The 24021-nt window shown below is 36.6% G+C and overlaps 1 protein-coding gene across 1 annotated transcript in view; it reads left to right on the top strand.

Moving 5' to 3' along the window:
* LOC111863007 (dynein beta chain, ciliary-like) overlaps positions 1-24021 on the top strand; it is a 124625-nt gene that overhangs the window by 62882 nt on the left and 37722 nt on the right. Inside the window, 20 exon segments of the mRNA XM_033750747.1 lie at positions 926-1045; positions 2651-2793; positions 3642-3843; positions 7049-7273; positions 7917-8127; positions 9233-9360; positions 10250-10398; positions 10889-11091; positions 13216-13295; positions 13931-14104; positions 14640-14832; positions 14940-15052; positions 16368-16561; positions 17150-17369; positions 19407-19568; positions 20179-20378; positions 21021-21177; positions 21298-21486; positions 22159-22398; positions 23150-23383. Coding sequence (XP_033606638.1) covers positions 926-1045; positions 2651-2793; positions 3642-3843; positions 7049-7273; positions 7917-8127; positions 9233-9360; positions 10250-10398; positions 10889-11091; positions 13216-13295; positions 13931-14104; positions 14640-14832; positions 14940-15052; positions 16368-16561; positions 17150-17369; positions 19407-19568; positions 20179-20378; positions 21021-21177; positions 21298-21486; positions 22159-22398; positions 23150-23383 — 3537 coding nt within the window.

Raw genomic sequence — 24021 nt, 5'->3', positions numbered from 1 at the left:
CTCAATGTTTATGTTGTATTTGTTCTTTAATTACATGTCCCTTGGATCCTATATCTGCAGTATCACTTACTCATTCGTTACTTTGTTCTCCTAAGCCTGGGACACGCACAAGTAGCTGTCAGGAGGACCCAGGGAAATGTAATGGTTTGTTGTCCCATTTTGCCTACCTTCTCCTGCACATTCTTTCAAAAACAGTCTTCTGAATTAAGTATATAATGTAACGTGTTATAAGTCATCCATCGCTGAGTAACGAAAAGAATGGAAATTGTTGAGTTCCCAAACCAGAAATCAAATACCAACAGACTGTTGCATAGGAATACCCGTAAGAATGAGTGTTCGTTGCGTAGCAATGCAATAGCAGTGGGTCGTGTAGGAACAGCACAAACAAAAAACGCATTTCTCCAGAAATGAAAGACAACAGAGGGTTCATTGCGTAACAGCGGATGAAACCAAACTGTTGAGAATGGTGTTCTCTGTTGAGTCCATAACCCACCTATATAAAGGGTTGAATGCATTCACTGAGACACTGACAGTTGAAATATAGCAGCCACTGAAGACAGTTGAAGTCTGGAAGTGAGTATAGCAGAAGAAGTAATTGGGACACTGATTTTGTGAATTGTGTAAGTGTGGATAGAAGTGTGCAATAAATTTGCTAGATCCAAGACCGGCATGAAGTTATTTGTCACATCACACAGCCAACACTTGACAATATCTTAGCTTCCACATGGAACTAGAGAACTCCCTCTCTTCTTTCCTCCTCCACTCCTTTATTCTGTTTCTTCTTCTAGCATTGTGCCCATTGTATAAAGGTCAATGGGCCAAAAATTCTTCTATCTCTCTGTTTTGTCTCAGAGCCATTCCATTTCAATTTCTTGTCAGCTGTCTTCCAGCTATGATAATGCTATGTGTGTATGCTGTTCTGCAGTCGTGTGGCAACATTTACAAGGGACTGGCGCAGACAGGGGCCTGGGGCTGTTTTGATGAATTCAATAGGATTACAGTAGAGGTTCTGTCTGTAGTGGCTGTGCAAGTGAAGTCTGTACAGGTAAAATGAGTTGTTAGTGTCTCACACTAGCAGGCTTATAGTTCTTAAGTTATTTAATGACACTGTTTCAAATTCAGTTTTGATAATACATAGACTTAGATTGGTAGGTAATCATGGCTACTGACCAGGTAAGGTTTTCAGAAGAGGTGGTCATGGTCTTTTTGAAACTACTATATAGATCTTTACCTACAGAGACTGAGAGAAGCCACAGATATGATAGTCAATGTCCTTGCCAGGATTAAAACCAGAAACCTCCAAAATACAAGTCAAAAGCATTACTATTACACAAACCCACTCTTTTATTGTAGCTTCACATAATATGTCCTAATAATGATCTTGTCCACGCACATGTTCAATTATGTGTGTGTGCACACACACAGTCACGTGTGTTATATAACAGTTGAACAATTTGGTTACCCACTTCCCTGGGGCAAGTTCATTTGTAATCCATCAAGCAAATATTTACAATAATCATTTGCATTAACAGCCCATAAGCATAAATTTTCTGAAAGAGATGAGGTTATCTGTGATAAACAATTTTTTCTAAAACTTTACTAAAAGAAAGCCTTATTCCTAGCATTGTTGTAACCTACATTGTAATTAATTTAAAATACTTTAATTAATACAGTTCTTATTATAGGTATTCACTGATATAAATTGTTTCTGTTATTTTGTTTAAAATTTGACAAACTCTGTCCATAGAGCTCAGCCCTTCTTGAGAAGCTCCCTATTGTGCAGCCACTCAAGAATTTCCAAAATTTTTATGGAAACTGAAGTTTCGTTACCATGTTCACACGAGTCCTCCACTGGTTGCTATTCTGAGCCAGATCAGTACAAACCATACCATCCCATCCTATCTCTCTAAGACCCATTTTAATATTTTCCATATTTTCTCTGTCTCCCTAATGGTCACTTTCCTTCTGGATTTCCCACCAATATCCTGTATGCATTCCTCTTCGCCCCATACTTGCTACATGCCCTGCCCATTGTCCTTAACTTGATCAATCTAATTACACTGATGATGCCAAAATAAAGAAATACAGGTTTTAATTTCATATTTTTGGTGTTAAATATCATTGCCATAGATTCGTACACAAAATGTTTAAATTCATTTAGTAATAATTTACTGTCATGTACAGTTACAAGTTTGCCATTCGTTAGAGGCTTTTAAGATGATGAACACTGTTACACAATTACATTTTCAACTATTCTCCACTGTGAAAGCACCGGTATAAGAGAGGACTGTGGGTAGTCCTGCTAGTGGTAAATGGGAAAACTGTACATGGTGGGTAAGCATATGCACATCATAAATTTGTTTTCAAATAACTTTATGAAGATCATATATCTGCTTTGATAATGTTGTCACTTAGATGAGAATTCCAGTTACTTGGATACAGGATAACAGATTTACTATATTTACTGTAATTATGTTATTGATTTGAAAATAACATAGTAGTTGATACAGCATTATTAAGAAACCAAGAATGGGATGTATATGGCATTTACTAACAGTAAAAGTATTTGTTGCTTTGTGAATATTTGTATGTCAGTGAAGTGTATATTGTTTATTTTTCTGTTGAAACCAATGCACTGGACATATTTCAGGATGCTATACGAGATAAGAAGACCACTTTCAACTTCATGGGAGAGAACATTGGACTGGTTCCAACAGTAGGCATTTTCATTACAATGAACCCAGGCTATGCAGGTCGCACTGAGCTGCCTGAGAATCTGAAGGCTCTGTTCAGGTAGATCCAGCCTCTCTCTTTGCAGTTCCAGTTGAGACTTCATCTAGTGAGTGAGTGAGTGAGTGAGTGGAGAAGTTTATGTCAATAGGTGACATATTTTTGTAATGTGGCTTTTTCTAACAATACTTCTGTTACTATGGATTTTGAGAAGTTAAGAATTCATGATATCTAAAAGCACTGTGATTAAAAGTTGTATGCCTTAATGAGATATACACCAAAGAAAGATCTGGCAAAAGATTAAAAGGAAATGAAATGTTGGAGAAACTTCTAAAGTAAGAGAAGGATTCTGTTTTATAATACCTCTGCTAGGTCCTTTTAAGTCTGATACTGAAAAAGGTGATGAAGAGTCATGTAACAATATTTTTGCGAGACCCATCTTTGAGAAACTTTATAATTTCATTTTGTTGTAAAACTTGTCCAAACTTAACCAAAATTGAATTCGTCTATTACCTTTTAGTGTAGACTCTCAGTACCACATTTCATCAAAATCCATTTAATTGCTTTTAAATTGAAAAATGTACATTATCATTTCTTTGTGATTTATACAAAGGACACATAAAAATATCTAGCAATTATATGGAAGTAGTTGCACTCAAATTTCAGTTCATTATCAGTGTTAATACTTCAATGCCTTTCTTCTTTAAACATAAGAGGACACAGTAAAATGAGAAGGGTTCTGTCTCGTGTTATGTAGTAAAATGTGATAAAAATCTCATTTTAAACTTAAATACCTTGACAAGAACTAGGCTGATGAAACTACACACTAATCTTTTAAATGGAATGAACACAGGGTTAAATTATGCTTATGTCATGTTAGTTGCCACTTAAACACAGTGGGTCTGTTGCAGGCCATGTGCCATGTGTGTACCAGATTTTGAACTCATTTGTGAGATTATGTTGGTAGCAGAAGGATTTCAAGAGGCTCGTGTCCTAGCACGAAAATTCATCACATTGTACACTTTATGCAAGGAATTACTCTCTAAGCAAGATCATTATGACTGGGGTCTGCGAGCCATCAAGTCTGTGTTGGTTGTAGCTGGCTCTCTCAAGGTAATTAATGGAATTCTGACCTTTTTTGTGCCATATGTTGTATTGGACCTACCTAAACAAAAATTAAACTCATCTAGTAACTTTCAGTGTGGGGCTACGCCATAGCTCAAGCGGTTAGTCGCTGGCTTCCCACCACGGCGGCCCAGGTTCGATCCCGGGGTCTGGTCAAGTGGGATTTGTGGTGGACAAAGTGGCGCTGGGGCAGGTTTTCTCCGAGTACTTCAGTTTCCCCTGCCAATCTTCATTCCACCAGTTGCTCCACAGACACCCTCACCTATCATCTGGGGTTGGTACAGTAGGCCAGAAGTGGCTGCAGTACAAGGGTCTTAGTCCCACCCCACTAGCAATAAAAAAAAAGAACTTTCAATGTACACTTTTAATGCTTCCATGGACCTAGCTTATTATTATTATTGTTGTTGTTATCATTTACAGGCATTTAAATTGTTTTGTACCATTGAAATTGTCTTCACTATAATGAATTGAGTGTGTGATTTGTATATGCCTATCAACTCAGATGCATTAATTTCAGCTGTGTTAACAAGATTGGAAAATGGACAAGTACTGTCTTGTGGCATGTGAGGCCCTGTAATTTGAAAGACAGGTACCAGCAGTTCCTACAAACCTGCTCCCTCCATCAGCCTACAGATGGAGGTAGATGGTTCCTCCAAAATATTGGTACCTATCTATCAAAATTGACTGTCACATTCCAGAAGACAATAAAGTACACTAAGAACTTAAATCTCAAAATAGGTAAAAGTACATTCCAGGAGAGTATGCATTGTTTCCAATTTTGAAAACCTAATTTGCTTTGATGTTAATTTTTTAAGGTAACCCATTTTAATTCAAATATAATCATACTTGTACTGCTGTTACAAAATTGTGTGGAGACAGAAATCGTTTATCTTTGTATTTTGTTAAATTATCTTTACAGTTTATAGATCTTTGGCACTTTGTGTTGGGTGCATTTACTTATTCATTCATTCATTCATTTGCATTCTGTTAATCCATACAAGGTCAAACCAACCTATGGGATATAGAACCTGTCAAGATACAAATATAATATAAACATAAAATAATGATATATACATACATTCATAATGAGCACAATAAGGACATAAAGTAAAACACAGTATTGCATAACAGCAGTGTCACAAAACACATTTCGATCAAAGACACAAAGCAAAACACAGTATTGCACAACAGTGTCACAAAACACAGTTTGAACAAATACACAAGATAATAGTGAAGACAATGAAACATGAATGAATTGAACTTACAGTGGGAAGACCTCCCACAACTAATCAAAATGTACAAAGGGCAAGAAATATAAAAAGAACCATATTCATTAGGAAGTTAATTGGTAATATTCATCAATACTATAGAATGCATGTTCTGTAAGGTAGGTTTTTAATAAAGATTTGAAATGCTTAATATCTTTAGATAGCATTTTAATATTTAATGGTAAGTGGTTATAAATCTTACTTCCAGAAAAGAGTACTCCTTTCTGTACAGATGATAGATTTGTAGAAGGCAAGAGCCTTTCTTTTTTTCTTTCCATTTCTCTCTTTTGTGTTAGTTTCTTGTGCAGTAAGGTTTCTTCTCTTCTCATGCCCTTCTTCTAAGTAGAAAAGGCTTTGAGCTTCATCTAAACTAGGGGTTAATTTATTCACAACATGTAGCATAGACCCTCAACATCATATCTCGTTAAATTCCAATGAATAGTTACAGATATGAAGCATGTAATGAGGAAAAAAACAAAATAGGGATTGAGTAGAGTAGTGAGTAGATATGGCTTTCAACATTCCTCCAATATTTTACCCACATCCCCTTAATGTAATGATATTTGCTAGTGTTTGTTTCCAGAGTTGCAAGATACTTCCAACAATGATGAATAATATTTTACCTGGCAGGGATTTGAGCCCATACCCTGGCAACTAAATGGACATTGATACCAATTGAATAGAGCCAAAATTTTCCTTTGTCATATCTGTTGACATGGCATCAGAATGGAATATAGAATATTTTATATGTATGATACCCATTTCTTTATGACATTTGTTTAGCACATGAGAACTAAGGTTAACATATAAATGAATGAGGAATTATCAGCAAAGGTAAATTCTTCACTTCATAAAAGCAGGAGGTGCAGTTCCAGACCCTATCCATTGTGACAGGTTTTAATTCAAGTTTCATCAGTAAAGTAGAAAGATGTAATGAATGTACCGAAGTTTTTATGATCATTGAGTGTTTAGACTGTGGCCTTCTCTATTACAGGACAGTACAACATTGGATCACAATCTGATCTTATAAGGAACATGCCTTTGTGTAAGATTTGAAGTTCTCACGGCAGTTTTATGAAGAGTTCTGTCTTCTGGAATATAATGCCATGTAATCTATTGAAAGTCAACTGATGTTTCAGAGGAAAATGTCGCCTTCATCTTCAGGGTCAAAGAATAAGCAGAGCAGTAAACCAGCATGAATGCAGATGGCAAGCAGAACTGCAGAGCCACTTACTTTCACACTGGTTTCTGTTTGGCTTATACTATGACCCTGACAGTTTATAAATGAAATAAGAGATGTCCTAATACATAATCCATCATATACTGTTGCTGAATTTTTGCTCTTCTGTCGGGATCAACAGCTAAGGAATAGAAGGGGAGTGCATGCTGACTGATGGATGTCCCACAGTAGGCATTAATATACACATTAAGTGTAAGTGTAAGTTAAGGAAGGAGAATTATTATGTATTGCTAATTATCTTGTTGGTATAATTGTATGTGTAACATTGTATCTATTTATTTGAGGTATTCGGTTTAGATTTTAACTGTGGTTGAATTGATGTCTCTGTGATTTTATCTGTGATTGTCTTGTGACTGTTGTTTGACAAGTTTTATATTCTGTGCCAGTTGCACACTTGTGAATACTCTGAAACGCTGATGTGTGTATATGTATGTAAGATGGAGGCCAGATGTTCCTCCGAAATGTCCGTTTACTTTCAATGGACTACACAGTGTTATATCCCAGAAGACAGAACTCAACATGCCATTTTGAATACAAATTAGTCACTCGGTGATGCATATACAAGATACACCATTATTTGTCATAGCATGCACAGATCTGATGCTTGTCATTTTAAAATTGTTGAGTAGCTGTCACAGTGCATTATACATTTCTGTGTTTATGGTACTGCAACTGGCTGTTGCAGAGAGGTGATCCTGGACGGCCAGAAGAAGAAGTGTTGATGCGTGCGCTTAGAGATTTTAACATCCCTAAGGTTGTGACTGATGATGTCCCAGTGTTCATGGGTCTTATTGGTGACCTATTTCCTGCATTAGACGTGCCAAGAAAGCGAGACCAGGAATTTGAGAGGACTGTGAAACAAGCAGCTATTGACTTATCACTGCAACCTGAAGACAATTTTATATTAAAGGTACATTATTTCTGAATGGAAATAGCACATATTTAATGCTAAGATTATTCAAAATGTGAAATTATTCTCTTTATTCTTTTACTAGAGTGGTGTATGAGGTAGGTCATACTGATTATAACTTCGCAAACATAAAAATTATTGTCACCAGCCAGATTAGTCTGTAGGCAGAGCTCTAGACTTGTATGTTGGAGGTGCTCAGCTCAAATCTCAGCTGGGATTATCCTGACAGAAGTTTTCCATGGTATTCCTCAATTCCTCCACGAAAATGTCAGGATAGTTTGCTCCTTTCAAATCCCTTTCAAATTTATCACTCAACAGCCATGTTACCATCTAATGCTACATAGTCTCAGTACTAAAAGTGTCATTAAATAACTCACAAAAATAGCATTCTCATCTTCTTGTGATGCAGCATGTTTTTACAACAAGACTAGTAGAGGGAACCATGGCAATAAAACCATTGCAGTTGCCTCATTTGGTGTAATCATTATATCTGACAGAGGAAATAATCACTAGCTCTCATTTTAATATATTAGGTTAGGGTTTCATCAAGTCCTCAGTCTTGTCACATGTCACATTTTGAAATAATACGTACATACATTGTGTATTATTGGCTGCTGAAATCTGCTGTCTGTGCTGGCTACAGGTGGTGCAACTGGAAGAACTCCTGGAAGTGCGACACTCTGTCTTTGTTGTGGGAAATGCTGGGACTGGTAAGACACAAGTTTGGAAGACTTTATTCCGAGCCTATCAAAATATGAAGCGCAAACCAGTCTTCAATGACCTGAATCCAAAAGCTGTTACCAATGATGAACTCTTTGGAATCATCAATCCTAATACTCGTGAATGGAAGGATGGTGAGTTTATGTTCTGTATAAGTTATCAGATTTTATTCTTTGTGGTTAATAATATTAATAACTTTTTTTTTTTGGAACAGATCTTATCTCACTGTCATTAGCCACATAAGATATTGATGTCAGCTTATTTGTATCAGTTACTTTTTCACCATACACCTTGGTACTGTTCTGTACCTGTGTCTTGCATTGCACTAACTTGTGAGCCAAAGCACTTTTCGGCTTCACCTTTCTGTTCCTCTTCTAAGCTCAGAATGAAAATAAAACTTTCTGTCTTCTCCTTGCCTTGCAACCATGTTTTTTATGTTATAACTTTGAGAATACTCTTGTGGCTTTGTGAGTGAATGAGGCATGTTTGGAAAAGACTAGATAGAAGGGGCTGGATTTTCAGTATATCTAGAAAGAAGGGCCACACACTTCCTGGCATGTACACACACACAAATACACCCCGTGTATGCGCTCTCAGTTCACACAACATATGATATTTCACTAGATTTGTCCATTGTTGGATTCAAATGCAATTCATTTTAGCATCATGCTATACATTATCCTACTCCAAAGTTTCCAGGCACCAGTGATCCTGGGTTTGTAGAAAGTTTGAATATTTTCAGTTCCAGTAGATGCAGTGTCATAGATAATATTTACTACAGTTCTGATTGATTATATGCAGAGAAATGTTTGAAGTTGCTAGACAGCGTTATATACATCTAGTCTCCTTGAACTGTTCGTTATCCTCATCCTTTCCAGCAGTAAGCCAAGTGATACCTGTTATGTATATTACAAACAGACTCCTTTCACTGTTCAGAGGTCTTCCTGAACATATTTCAGATTCTTATATCAATAAGAGTATTGTTGATAACAAATTCAAATGTTATACTCACAACTGAGAACATTGGCAGTCTTTTGTAAATATGGTAATTAACCTTTGTGTTCCAAAAAAAGACAGGGAATTTCATGAGTAGATGAAGATTGTTAGCTTCTCAAAAATTTACATGGTGTTGGTTGACTTGTTAGTTTATTAGTTTTATTTCTGTGTCCTTGGATAAATTGACATATATAACTTCAGACAGATGTTTTAAAGCTAAGTGTACATCCTTGTATGCCTCAGGTCTCTTCTCTGTAATAATGAGAGATCAAGCAAATCTTGGAGGTGATAATCCAAAATGGATTATTCTGGATGGTGACATTGACCCCATGTGGATTGAATCTCTGAACACAGTCATGGATGATAACAAGGTAAGAATATTGACTCTTTAAAGCACAGTAGTTGCTATATGTACCATATGCTTTAATATAAAAGAAAAAACTCTGAATTTTGGATACAGAGTGAATTTATGGATTTCATATGATTCTGAAAATAAAGAGCGAATATTTCCCAAAACAAAATAAACTACCTGGTCTCTGTAATGGAGCATAATGTGTTGTATGTGAGGTAGTAACTTGAATTTTTAATATTATTTCCATTGAATCTGAATTTGGAAAGGTTAATAACTCCATCCTGAGACAATTAATTTGTTAGAGTAATGTTGTACAGCAAGGAAGCCATGTTTGAGTGCTGTTTTTTTTTGGGGAGGGGGGGGAGGCAAAGGGGTGAGAAAGCCAGGGTATAGCCTGCAGTAAATTTGGAGTATTTGTAAGCTTTGAGTTTGCAAAAATTGATAAAATTATTGTTTCAGCTCCAAGTATATATTCATGTTAGCCGTCTTCAGGGAGTCTGCGCTAGAAAAAGTGATCATAATTGTACCAATATTCCCAGTTTATGAATTACTAAACAGTACCTTCAGTGGTCTCTTGAGGTATCATTTTCAGCTTAAAAAAGTTCAATCTCTATATTGCAGCATCACAACATAAATTACAAATGTCATACGAACTGCTTCTAACAGTCCTTTAAGTTTTGATTAAAACTATATTTATGGTGACCATGACTGGTGTAGCATGAGCACATATAAGAACTTATGAATGCTAGTGGATTTTTGTCATTTTTAATATGGATATACATGTGTAATGTGGCTAATGGAAATTGAGAACTTCATTAGTCATTTTTTATCAGCTCTATGAGATTCTAATTCTGTCTCAACTGATGCCATTTTTGTCCATGTAACTTTTGAATATGTTGTTTCCTCAGATTCTGACCCTTGCCAGCAATGAGAGGATAGCCCTTACTCCTGTAATGAGGCTGCTGTTTGAGATCTCAAACCTGCGTACAGCTACCCCAGCAACCGTGTCTCGGGCTGGAATACTCTACATAAACCCCCAAGATCTTGGATGGAACCCGTGAGCAAACCTCTCTCAAATACAGTATATTGAGAGAAATGTGGATATTAGTACCTAAGAGATAAACTGGAAACAAAACAAAATCTAATGTTATGAAACCAAACAATTCAAATGAAAGTTATGGTCTTCTGAGATGTGGTGCTGTATAGTCTGATAGATAGTTATCAACATTACAGAGGAATCTGCTGGCTTTATCTTCAGGGGAGAAGATGGAAAAAGCAAGGACCTTCATAATACTGGTAACTATATACCAGACTACACGGAATCACATCCCGGAAAACAGTAATCTTCGTAATCTCTGCCATGAGAATCTCAAGTCAAATTATTCAGAAAATATCTCTAAAGTAGTGTCCTTAAATATACAAATTTTTGTTTATTCTTTTGCCATTGAAAATTTGTTGCTTAAATACTAGCAGGAAAAATATATGAACGATTTCCATAGCAGTAATTGATATTTTGAATTATTTCAAACTTAATGCTTACATTTCAGATATGTGTCAAGCTGGCTTGAAACAAGAGTGAATTCTACAGAGAGGTCTAACCTTGTAATGCTTTTTGACAAATACATCCCTTCCTGTCTTGAAAATATGAGAGTACGCTTTAAGAAAATAACTCCTATCACTGAGATGGCGCATATACAAATGTTGTGTCATTTACTTCATTGCCTTCTTACACCAGCAAATACACCTCCAGGTAAGGCAATTATGTGAACATACACTACCCTACTAAGCCTCAGTAAATAATTTGCTGATGTTGAAAATTCATGAAATCATTTTCATTCACTTGATCCTGGTCTAGAGAAGAACCTGCTGCCTCCATCTGCAGCCAGAAGAGTAAGCCAAGCATGTAAATAGATTAAGGAACAGAAGAACTGGGATCAGGGCTATGAGCAAGCCAAAAGGAATAAGAAGAACAATGTAGAGAATATTGGCCCCTTAAGGGCCATTTTCCCAAAGTAGAATGAATGAGAGAATTCATTGTACTGATTATGCCATAGTAGGAGATATGAGAAAGTTAAGTCCTTGCTTACTTTACTACCACAAGATGGAGGCAGGAGACTCCTCCAAAGCTTTAATAGCTAAACTGGAGCACATCACACCTCATCCAAGATGAAAGTAATAATAACAGTCACCACCATGAGAATGTCAAATCTCACAGTATTAAGCTTGTTCTGGTGCACAGAACTTGATATCAGAACCTGGAGGTTCAGTACTGCTAATACCAAAGCTTACTGTTGGACCTCATCCTGTGCTGATTTCCCTCACCTCCTGTCCGCACATTCCGTCCCTAAGATCTGGATGAATGGTTATCATCTCCCTCTTGATCTTCTTTCCAGTCTTCCATGTGGTTGTATTTCAAGAGGTTTCTGTATCAAAATTCTGTATACATTTACTTTCTCCATCCAAGTTTACAATAATATTATTATGTTCTTTATGTACCATAGAATCTTCATCATCTTATGTTGAACACTGTCCCCTGTATGAAGTGTATTTGTTATAAACAGTGTTACTGATGTTGGGTATACTCCTCTCAAGTTATTGGTTGGAATTAAACATTTTTATTTTTTTAATTTTCAACATTAATAGCAAACATTACGAGGATTGGAACTTTAATAATGGCAACTATTTATTTACAACTGATACAAAATAGATGCATGTTTCGAAGTTTTACTGTCCTTCATTTTAGTCACCAGCATTGTGTACAACCCGTTGCCAGCAATGTGGAAGTCCTAGAATACCTTTAGCAGTGCCTGCTGTGTTGTTAGTTCAAATGGAGCGGTCTACTTCCTGAAGAATCTCTGGAACAGTTGTGAAGTGAATGCCACAAAGTGGTTCCTTCATCTTAGGAATCAAGTTGAAGTGACAAGGGCTAAAGTCTGGGGAGTATGGTGAATGGTACAGCACTTCCCAGCCCCATTGTTTGAACAAATCAGCCACAGCTTGCGCTGCATGCAGCATTGATGGGTGGATTTTGCAGAAAGTGTCGCCACTTCTTTCTCAAAGCTGGTTGCAGGTTGTGTTCCAAAAATGAACAGTAATACTGCACATTGACGGTCTGTTGCAGGGAAACGGTATGCGTTAGAATAACACTATCACAGTCATACATGAGAATCACCATAACTTTCACATTGCCAGTTTGTCTTGAAGTAAAGCACCCATTTGAGACTTAAGACTAGATCTTTATTACTGTATGACAGTTGCAGACTTGTTGATGTGGGGCACTCTCTATGATGAGAGGGTGGATCTGTCATTGCCAGAGCAACTGCCGACAGCAAGTTGATCCTATCAATATAGTTTCATCATAGACCACATAGAAAGCGCCGCTTCCAACATTTACTCTATTATTGCTTGTTAATTTGTTGCTGTGGAAACGTTTTTTCCTATGCAATTGTTTAGCAATGGCTGCCTCTGTTGAACTATTTCAGCTTTTGGCCATCATGCCTCAATACTGATGACTAATCACCAGAAGATGGAGTAGAGTGAACTCCTATATCAAATATACCTCAAAGAGTGTACAGTGTTCTGATTGAAGATGGAATTAACAAGTTCATCTGAAGCAATGGTGCCATCTTTCAAACTGCATTATATCATTTGCAAAAAGGCCATAATCTTAATACCCACTGCTGTGAGAACCTCAAATCATAATGGTTAATATAATTATGGCATAATGAAATTGCAATTTTCACAAACTTAGAGGTTAACAATTGAATGTGTACAGTGAGACCAGAAACATATCTCTCATGTTTTATTTTGCTCATGCATAGGAATGGTAATCTTAAATTACGCTGCATTGAAACAAAATGTAATTCCATTCCAGATTGTCCAAAGGAGTGGTATGAAATTTACTTTGTGTTTGCCTGTGTATGGGCATTTGGAGCAGCAATGTTTCAAGACCAGGTACATAGATTTCTTAACTCTCGTGTACACCAGAATGAGCATTTTATTAGTTAGGAATATGAGACTGTGCCATGCCTCAAGTGATTAAGTGCTGGCTAAAGCACAATAGACCACTGTAGGTTGCGGTGCAAGGGCCAAGAAGGCCTGCCCCTCATACATTCATTCATTCAAGTCCTGGCTACTCTCTACTGAACCATGGGTCCAGTCCCTGGTGACTTAATGTATGATTTGTGATGGATTAAGTGGCTCTGGAGCACGGCTTTTTCAGTTTCATCAGTTTTACCCTGCCATTCATCATCCCAGGGTTGTTCAGTACTTATCTATCACTGTCCCACGAGTTATGTGACAGCAGAAACCAGGTAGCGCATTGTCTGATCTTCAGCTTTTTCTAGTCTGGGGCGTCATCTTTTACTAGGCACTGGGCTGATTACAAAGGAAGGAAGTTAATTTATATGAATGTAGTTGATTCACTTGAGATGTTTTTTGAAAGAATGTTTCATGTTTCTTTAGTATATGAATGGTGAATAGCTTTATCAATGCTGTATAATAATTTCTCTTATATGGGGAAGTGCATTCTCCTACACTGACCTGGACTCTGGGTGCCTCTGATGTAGTTCATGTTGTTGTTTATATAGGCCATTGACCACCGTGTGGAATTCACCAAGTGGTGGGTCACTGAGTTCAAGACTGTCAAGTTTCCAGCCCAAGGCACTGTATTTGACTACTATATTGATACAGAAACTAAAGAGTTCTTGCTTTGGACCGAACAGCTTCCTGTCTTCACACTTGATCCAGATATGCCATTGCAGGTACTTGATTCTGAATTTCACATCCCACTCTTTAGATTTGATGCATATGAAGGTGAAAATAATCATCTTTATTATGGTAATGACTTGAAGAGTTCTATATTCTGGGATATAACATCGTGTAATCCACTGAAAGTCAACGGATGTTCTGGAGGAACATGTTTCCTCCATCTTCTTGGGTGCAGAGTACACCAAGCAAAGAACTGGCATGAAGAAGCTAACAAAGCTTTTGCCTTCGAACCTTCAGTGACTCTTAGTGACATACATGATAATATAACCTGGAAGATAGAACTGTTCATAACAAGTGCTGTAAGAACCTCAAATCCTACTACATCACATCATATTTCTTATCATATATGGGCTTATAATTTCTTTTAATGTTTTTATCATATAAACTACTTTGCATAGCTTAGCTCTTAAAAATCAAGCATGGGCACACCATTTTAGGTGTTCTGTGATGTAAATATGCATTAAGTTGAGCCAAATAGGTACATCATCCAGAAGTCAAATGAAAATAGTTCTGATTTTTTGTTCTCAGGCAGCATTGGTCCACACTTCAGAATCTATTAGAGTGCGTTTCTTCTTAGACTTGCTGATGGAACAGAGACATCCAGTGATGCTGGTGGGTAATGCTGGTGTGGGGAAGACAGTATTGGTCTGTGGAAAACTGTCATCATTGTCTGAAAATTATGCAGTTGCCAATGTGCCATTTAATTTCTATACTACATCAGGTACTGTAGAGTTTGGATCATTTTTTATACTCTTAGTGGAACAACTGAACAAGTTCTTAATTTCATTTAAATCTAGCTCAAGTTTTAAATAAGTTCTAACATTTCAGAAATGCTACAGAAGATTTTGGAGAAGCCACTAGAGAAGAAAGCAGGCAGGAATTATGGTCCACCTGGTAACAAGACTCTTGTGTACTTCATTGATGACATGAATATGCCAGAGGTATGTTTACTAAACCTCGGCATGAATGAGTACTAATGAATTATTTTTATAGAATTTTAAAATGGTCATACATACATACATACATAGCATTCCATAGATCCATGAGTTAGTCAGATGACCTACCGGATGTGCAATTTGTCAAAAATCATACAATACATATATACATGCACAATTCAATTTCACATAATTAGTAAGGATTTCACAAATGTAAAATGATGTCTATAAAAAGAATTAATGAATCGGTTCACAGTTCTATGCAGTTGGCTCTTATACAGGACATCATTTTATGTGCATTGTGTACATCGTCTATATGGGAATGCAGTCTCTCACATGGGATTAAAGTTTCTTCAGTGTGTCATGTCAAAAGGTAATATTTATCTCAAAAATCAACAGCTGTTTCTCTGAAACGTTTTTTATGATGATTCCAACATCCTTTATCATCTTCAGCAGCGTCTAGCAAATGTGTCATTTTATGTAACAGGCAATGAAAGTTTGTTCTTCCAGGATTAGTGCATCTTTGTATAATATTACTGAGATTGTTGATTTTAAAACCAATAAGCTGAATAGTTTTAACAGTTGTGTTTATCCTACATCTATCAGCAGATATCTTTACATATTTGGGAGCATAAATGTGCTAAAATGCAGTGTTTATAACTAAAAAAACTAATCCTATGCTTTTATCTAACCTGTATTAGAAACCTGGCAGAAAATTGGTGAAACTAAGAATGGATGGTATGGATATAAATGGATTAAATTAGTTTGAGGTTCTTGCCAGTGGTGAATATTACAGTTTCAGCTTTCTGGCCTCATGATGCATTTTGTCTTTGTAGATGGGTACCAGAATTTCAGAAGAACTTAGTCTTTCCATTTTCAGAGAAGAAGACCATAACCTTAGTACATTTATTTGTTTCGTACATTTTAGTAACCTCATTTTTAAGACCTTTTAAGGGAATTTTGAAGTCCACTGTCATGTATGTATTTTATATTTGTTATAAAATAAATGACTGCCTTTATTACAGGCTTTCAAATTTTACCTTGAAATTTTGCATGAATTCAAATAACAAAATTTTGTGTCACTGTGTTTTAGAATTATAATGTGAAAATATTACACAACTGAAAACGCTTAAAATATGGTGATATATTTCTGTTAGACTGCAGTAATATAAAACCATCATAATTCTATTACACAGTGAATGTACACTTTCTCTGGCCTAGTGGTTAATAGTAAATGGAAGGTTCTAAGTCCGAAGTTCAGAATCATATACACTGCAAAATCTGAGACCACTAAGGCTGTATTAATTGAATTGCTTTACAGGTAGACTTCTATGGAACTGTGCAGCCTCACACGCTGATTCGTCAGCACCTTGACTACAGTCATTGGTATGATCGTAATAAACTGACACTTAAAGACATTCATAAGTGTCAGTATGTGGCCTGCATGAATCCAACAGCTGGTAGCTTCACAATCAATCCACGTCTTCAACGCCACTTCTGTGTATTTGCAGTCAGGTAGGAGCCACTGTACTGGTGGATATTATCTGAAAATTACAAATTATGTATCAAGTTCCATCAATTGAAATATATATATAGTAATGGAAACAGACTTTCAAAGTGGACTCAAATTCTTGAAGATCACTCTGACAGCCCATAAGGTACAACGAATGCCATTAAAGAGAAACCAAAAGGCCAGTGTGTTTCTTTGAGACATTTACAAAAATATGTTACAAAAAATTTTATGAATATAATAATTTATTACACGTTCCAGCACATCCATACAAGGCCGAAGCCAGTGGATACAAAACCTATCACACCACAAGCTTGCTGAATCGGCAAGTAGTCAACAGAACAATGCATATAAATCCACAACAATAAATCAAGCATATGAAACCCCTACACATCACTGCAACTACATAACCTACCATATGTATATATATATAAGATATAATACAACATTAGAACATACAGTATTTATCATATATTTCCATTTTCTTCAATGTGGTGTAAGAACTTTAAACACTTCCCATTTTGATCTTTATGCCATAATAATAAACAACTTGAAAAAAAAATAATCCTGTAATACTTTTGTGTTGGTGACAGCTTTCCTGGAACAGAGGGAGTTAACACCATTTACCACTCCATACTGTCGCAGCATATGTCCAACCCAGAGTACAGGTTTCCCATGTCAGTGCTGAAGCTGACACCCAACATTGTTGCAGCATCACTTGCTTTGCATCACAAAGTAACTCAAGTGTTCCTTCCCACTGCCATCAAGTTTCATTACATCTTCAATCTCAGAGACTTGTCCAATATTTTCCAGGTATTCTATCGTAAATCATTTAATTTTTTTTTTGCTTAACTGAGTTTAGTTCTCTTTCACAACCCAACACCCACTAGTTACTAGGTTGTTGCAATATACAGTCCTCGTATGTCTAAAAATTCTGTGTATTATTTCGAATTATACAAAAATTAATTTTAATGTACTTAACTTAATTTACAAAATTCCTGTATACTTAATCTCAGTTTCTAAATTTATAATCTCTGTCTCTCTCTCTCTTCATTTATATTTGGTCTTAAATAAGTTTTCTTATGTCCTTATGAAACTTTCATTTATTCAGATATTTATTTTTCTGTGTCCTAATTTCTCATTAATTACTATTCACCTATTACTAAACTGTGTCACTGTCACTTTCTTGTTTCGTTATGGTTTAATAAAATACGTCCTGTGTCTTCCTGCCCTTGACATAAGGATCAAATTCCTTTCCCCACACCTGAGAGAGAGCAGCAGTAGCATTATCAGAACATTGTGCATTGGCAATCAGGAAATATAACCTCACACTGTCTACTGGAATAGAGATGTCAGTGGGGAAGTAAAATGGAGGTAGACATACAGTGTATTATAACCTTACAGAGTGAAGAAGCAGGGATTGTGCACTCAAAGGAGAGTGACAGGGGACTAAAATGCATCCTGTATAATAATGATTGAAGTTCTCACGTGATAATGAAGATACACGGGGTTCAAATTGATAATTAGAATTATTGGGAACACTGTTAGCTCAACAGCTCTCTGTATACTGATTTGTTGTGGACAAATGGGAAAACACAGTTCCCAAAATTTCCTAGACTGTTATGCGCTTGTGTAGCAGTCTGAGATTGGTGCCATTACTTAGCAGTGAGTGCCTCTGCAATATTTCTCTGAATCCAGTATCGTGTGTGTACATGTGTACTTGTCTGCATAGACATATGAGTGACTCCTGCAGTTTGTTTGGGGTAGCTAAGTAATATGAGCATCCCCAAGAGATACTATCAACACCTGACAGGGCATTAATCCTTTAAAGAAGACCCAATAAGAAGAGTAGAAGCAGCTGTTATATGGTTCTTGAAACAGGTTGCAAACATAGTCTTTTAGACTGGAGTGCATAGCATGTGTGAAAGAGTTTCACTATATAAAGCAGGTTGGAAAGACCTTTCTTTTACAGATTTTGGCTAAGGAACTCATGTTTAAATGAAGAGGAGTTGGGAATATGCTCCCATACCACTAGATCTATTCCTGGTTGAAATCAACCAATTATAGACATGGCAAAATGTGCCACATTTCAATCTTATTTGCCTTCATTCCTTATAGAAATTTGCTAATCAAACACTTTGAACAAAATTGTTCTGATATTGCTCTTTTTTTTACCCACACCATATTCACTTCTAGTGGGGCACATGCTACAAACCAGAAGGTCACGTGTTCAGTTCCCAATCATGTCTTTGGAGTATTTGAATTGAAGTAGTCCTTCCAGCCTCACTATGGCCCTGGGGTTGACTCAGCCTCTAAGAGAAATGAGTACAAGGAATCTTCCTGGGGGTAAAGAGCAACTGACACATAAGGCCGACAACCCCTCCGGCATATGTGATCCAACTGTCTAGAAATGTGAGAATCTGGACTTCTTACAACTCTATGGGCCTCCACAACCTGTTACAGGGATAACTACCTTTACCTTTATATTCAGTACTAACTGTTTATAAACCATCATCTTCTGGTCTGAAGTACTCAGGATATTCATAAGTAGTGAGGAAAGTTACTGACACTCAAATTCAGCATGAGTGCATAGATTTTTTTCCCCCTAGATTTAGAGTACCAGCAGTGTCTGCAAGTGGTTTGCACTCCAAATTATCAAACATAGCTGCTGCAAATAATTATGATTCATATACAGAAAGATATTCCTTGTGCAAATTAAAATGTTTGTCAGTATGTGGTATTGCATTGTCTGACTTTTGTATCCCTTCAGTTATTACAGACAATTGAAAGCAGACTTTACAAGGTCTGTTGCAAGAAAATCTGTAATATGGAAATCTTCTTCCTCTGTAGGGGTTGCTGTTCAGCACTAATGATTGTCTGCCTCAGCCAACTGACTTTGTGAGACTCTGGACGCATGAATCACAGCGTGTTTATGGTGACAAGCTTGTAGACGAGAAAGACATTGAAACGTACAATAAAATACAAGTTGACATAGTGAAAAAGAACTTTGAGGTTAGTATATATGACGTGAAACACTTGTTGAAAAGCATTGTTCTTAACTTACATTAAGAACTTTGAGTTTGAGTTACATACTCTTTAAACTGTATCATTGGTTGCTCCCTGTTTTTGATACTTAATCCTTTGCCTTATTGTCAAGATACAGGCTAATACAGTTAAATATGTTTTCCTGCATTTAACATAGGAAAACAGTGTATAAAGAGAATTTTATTTAACTGACCTGGCAGCATCAACATGTAATGGAGAGTTCTATTTTCTGGGATGTAATGTTGTGTAGTCCATTAAATGTCAACCAGCTACACAGCATTACATCCCAGAAGATAGAAATCTTCATAACCACTGATGTGAGATCTTAAAATTCTACCAGATATAACAAATGCAAGTGTCAATGTAGAGAGTTAAAGGACAGAAAGAATCACAGGATGTATGAGTATATTGTTTAATTTTTCTTCATCTTTTGTATTTTCAAATTGTACATTTGATGCATTTATGAATTGTTTTAAAGGATACATTGACTGAAGTGGAAAGCCTTTTTAGAGACTTAATGCCATCTGTTTACATATTCCTGTTTTATCAATTATAGAACATAGTGATAATATTTCAGGAGATGGATGAGTCTTTATTGGCAGAGAAGCCCAATATATACTGCCATTTTGCACAGGGCATTGGTGAGCCCAAATACATGAAAGTGAAGGACTGGGAGTCTTTAGCAGTGCTTCTTCAGGATGCCCTTATGAGCTACAATGATCTGGTGGCTGCCATCAACCTGGTGCTGTTTGAAGATGCCATGATGCATGTCTGCAGGTAATAACAGCCTGGTGTTAATTCCATTTGCAAGAAAATAAGAAATAAATAATTCATTGATAAATATGTAAGTATAAGCTGGCACCAAGTCCAGCACAAATGCACATTTCCTCTTCAACAGGTTACACCGCATCATAGATTATTTGATAATATATCTCTCTTATAATACATTCCACCATAACAAATTGCCCACATATGTTTGCCTTGGACTTGTCATCTTTATTTCATAACCGTTTTTTTATCCCTGTTACAAATGAAAATACAATAACCTTATAGTAGATTCTAAAGGGTTCTGATGATGATGATGATGATGATGATGATGATGATGGATGACACACAGAATTACTGGGTTTTTGGACTTTTTCCATCCAGAATTCTAGGTAATAGAGGGCACTCTAGGTAATAGAGGCCTCAATCCAATGATTGAGATTAGCTCTTTCTAAGGGGCCCAACTGAGTAGGTCTCTTCCTTTCTCACCTGAAGGCGGAAACAGATCCAGTTTCCAAAACGTCATGTCCTCTGTTACCTAGAATTCTGGATGATGCAAAAGGTCCAGAAACCAAATAATTCTGTGAATCTGTTACTCTTATAGTAGTCGGCTTATTTGACATATCGCCAGTTTGTGATTGTTTTATAATACAGAATTAATCGCATCCTGGAGTCTCCCCGAGGAAGTGCACTACTGGTCGGTGTAGGTGGATCTGGAAAACAATCATTGGCAAGACTTGCCGCTTTCATATCCAGCCTTGAGGTGTCACAGATCCAGCTACGCAAAGGCTATGGAATTCCAGATTTGAAAGTATGTTACAAATATCTAAAGAGCACATTAATATTTAAAGAATGGCAATACAAACACAGTTTAATAAATTATAATTTACAAGATGCTGACAGTTTTATTTTACAATACTCTGTGTTGCAGAATGAACTGTCTGGTCTTTACCTGAAAGCAGGCTTAAAGAATGTTGGGATTGTGTTCCTGATGACAGATGCACAAGTACCAAATGAACACTTCCTGGTTCTTATTAATGATATGCTAGCATCTGGTGAAGTGCCTGATTTGTTTGGAGATGATGATGTTGAAAATATTATTGCAGGTGTCCGGAATGAGGCAAGTACTACTATCAGGGACGAATATGACCTCTTACACATTGCTTTAAAATATGTGTATAATTTTTTCTTAATTTTACAATCAGTATAATATGAAAAAAGGAATTTATAATATGCCAGTTCTTTAAACAGTCAGGTGTAGTAGTGAAACTTGTTTTAGTGAAGGCTACAGACATGTTCTAAATCACAGATACTGAAACTAAATTAATGTGATAATACTTCAAAATGCATCTAAAAGGACTATAAATAGAACCAAACCATTATGGAAGAGCTAAAGTGTGAATCAGAATGATACATATTTTAAGTTACAGAGACAAATATATTCATCATGATGACAGAATACTCTAGAAAGTCCTCCGTAATAATGATGGTAGATATGTTTACTTACTGAAACAAGAAGGAAATAATGACATTTGATTGATTGACATTTAGGTTGTTTCATGATACTGCTTGTACTGTAGAGTATCATAGACAACCTTGTGAAGGACTACTGGTTGAGACAATGGGTCAGCAAGTGGTCCATCTCATTGACTGATTTTTATGGAAATGAATTTCTTTTCTAGAAGTGAGTGTTGACTGCTAAGCTAAATGAAAAAGTGCAGTGTATGTAGAAGCAGTACATACTCCTGATATACATTTCAAGCGACTGGAAAACTGTCACTCTTTGTAATAGGTGAAAGGAGCTGGTATGTTAGACACACGGGAGAACTGCTGGAAGTTCTTCATAGACCGTGTCCGTCGCCAGTTGAAAGTAGTACTATGTTTTTCCCCTGTTGGCTCCACCTTGCGTGTACGTGCTCGAAAATTTCCTGCCATCATCAACTGCACAGCTATAAACTGGTTCCATGAATGGCCTCAAGAGGCTCTTGTATCTGTATCAAAGCGTTTTCTGGAAGAGTTGGATGTCTTACCTGTGAGTAAAGCAGTTGTATCTTTAGTTACTCATTTGACCCTAATAATAATAATAATATAATATTGTAAAACTGTCGTATAAATATAATTAATTTCCCACATCAATTTACATAGATTTGGGGGTCAAGCAATCTCTTGGTCAGAGGGTCTCAGGTTCCATATTCACCCATACTGTAGTGTAGATTTTCCTTTGTACTCATACATGACAAAGTTTTCACTTAATGCTTTGGAAATGCAAAGAATATCAAGATCCCACCCTAGTTAGGGCATCTGTTGAGTTTAAATTCCTGTTTCCTCTCTAGAGTAGAAGAATCCCACTAATTTGTGGTTTCTTCCACATCAGAAATGCAGGCTATCATTGCCAGGTGACTGAGAAATATACCCTATACAGTAATTGTCAGATTGTAAACTTTGTGATTGTATGAGCGAGTTTGGAATAAAATTCGCTATATCCAATAAGGCGCGAAGTTATTTGTCGCGTTATACACCCAAGACACATGACAATATATATCTTAACATGAAATAATACATAATTTCTTTGTCAAACAGTACTCTAGAATCTTGGCCTCCAATCTCTCTGAATACATTTTGAGGATCAGTGTATATTTATATGAAGGGATTGCCATATGTGGCAAGAAAAATATCTTCCCCCTTAATATATTATGTTTCTTCAGCCAATAAATTGTAAAACCTGTAACTTTGTAAGGTGAAATTTGGTTTAATGCAACAGCTACAATGTTATTTATTCATAGGAATGCTACCGTGATTCAGTGGCACGTTTCATGGGGCTTGTTCACATGTCTGTCAACTCCACCTCTCGGCTGTACCTTCAGAATGAGCGACGCTACAATTACACTACACCTAAATCATTTCTTGAACAAATAAGTCTCTATTCCAAATTGCTTCGTCAGAAGAGTTCTGAGCTCACAGGCAAGGTGTTGCGCTTGGAGAATGGATTGGATAAACTTCGCAGCACTGCAGAGCAGGTAAAATGCAGTGACATTTATTTGAACTGTATATTTGCAATTTTTATATTTCTTCCTTTTTGCTACATGAAACAGATTGTTATGAACATCTTATAGAATTTATCTTCATATTGCTTCATAACTTATTTGTTGTAACAGAATAATTAATAACAACAAATTTCAATATCTGCTCTCATTACCAGTGCATCATAACATAATTCCTTCATAGTAATTCTTGAAAGAAAATGAAGAAAATTATAAAATCGGGAATTTATGACTTTATACCTTTCACCTTGTACATTCAAGGAAATTAAATAGATGTAAGTTTTGAGGTTTTCACGGCGATGACAATGAAGAAAGTTGTCTTCTGGGTTTAGGCACCGTGTATTCTTCGTTTTGGCCGACGTTTCGGAGGAACGTAGCGCCTCCATCTTCAGAGCAGTTGAATAGCTGCGGAGAGCAGTAGCTGTGGTGATAGGATGTGGAAGGTGCTGCTTATATACGAAGTAGGCAGGGGGGGTGGTTAGGGAGAACGGACCAATGGGAGCAGTGGAGAGCGATTAAGGCCATATATGGTGTGTGACTAAGGGCGAGGGGGAACGGCCAGTGAGTACAGGAAACTTGAGGTCAATAGCACTAGGAAGTGCGGTAGTCAAAAA

This window comes from Cryptotermes secundus, unplaced genomic scaffold (genome assembly GCF_002891405.2).
Source record: "Cryptotermes secundus unplaced genomic scaffold, Csec_1.0 scaffold1894, whole genome shotgun sequence".
Lineage (NCBI taxonomy): Eukaryota > Metazoa > Arthropoda > Insecta > Blattodea > Kalotermitidae > Cryptotermes > Cryptotermes secundus.
Note: the sequence above shows the minus strand (reverse complement) of the source record. Positions and strands in the feature narration are given on the sequence as shown.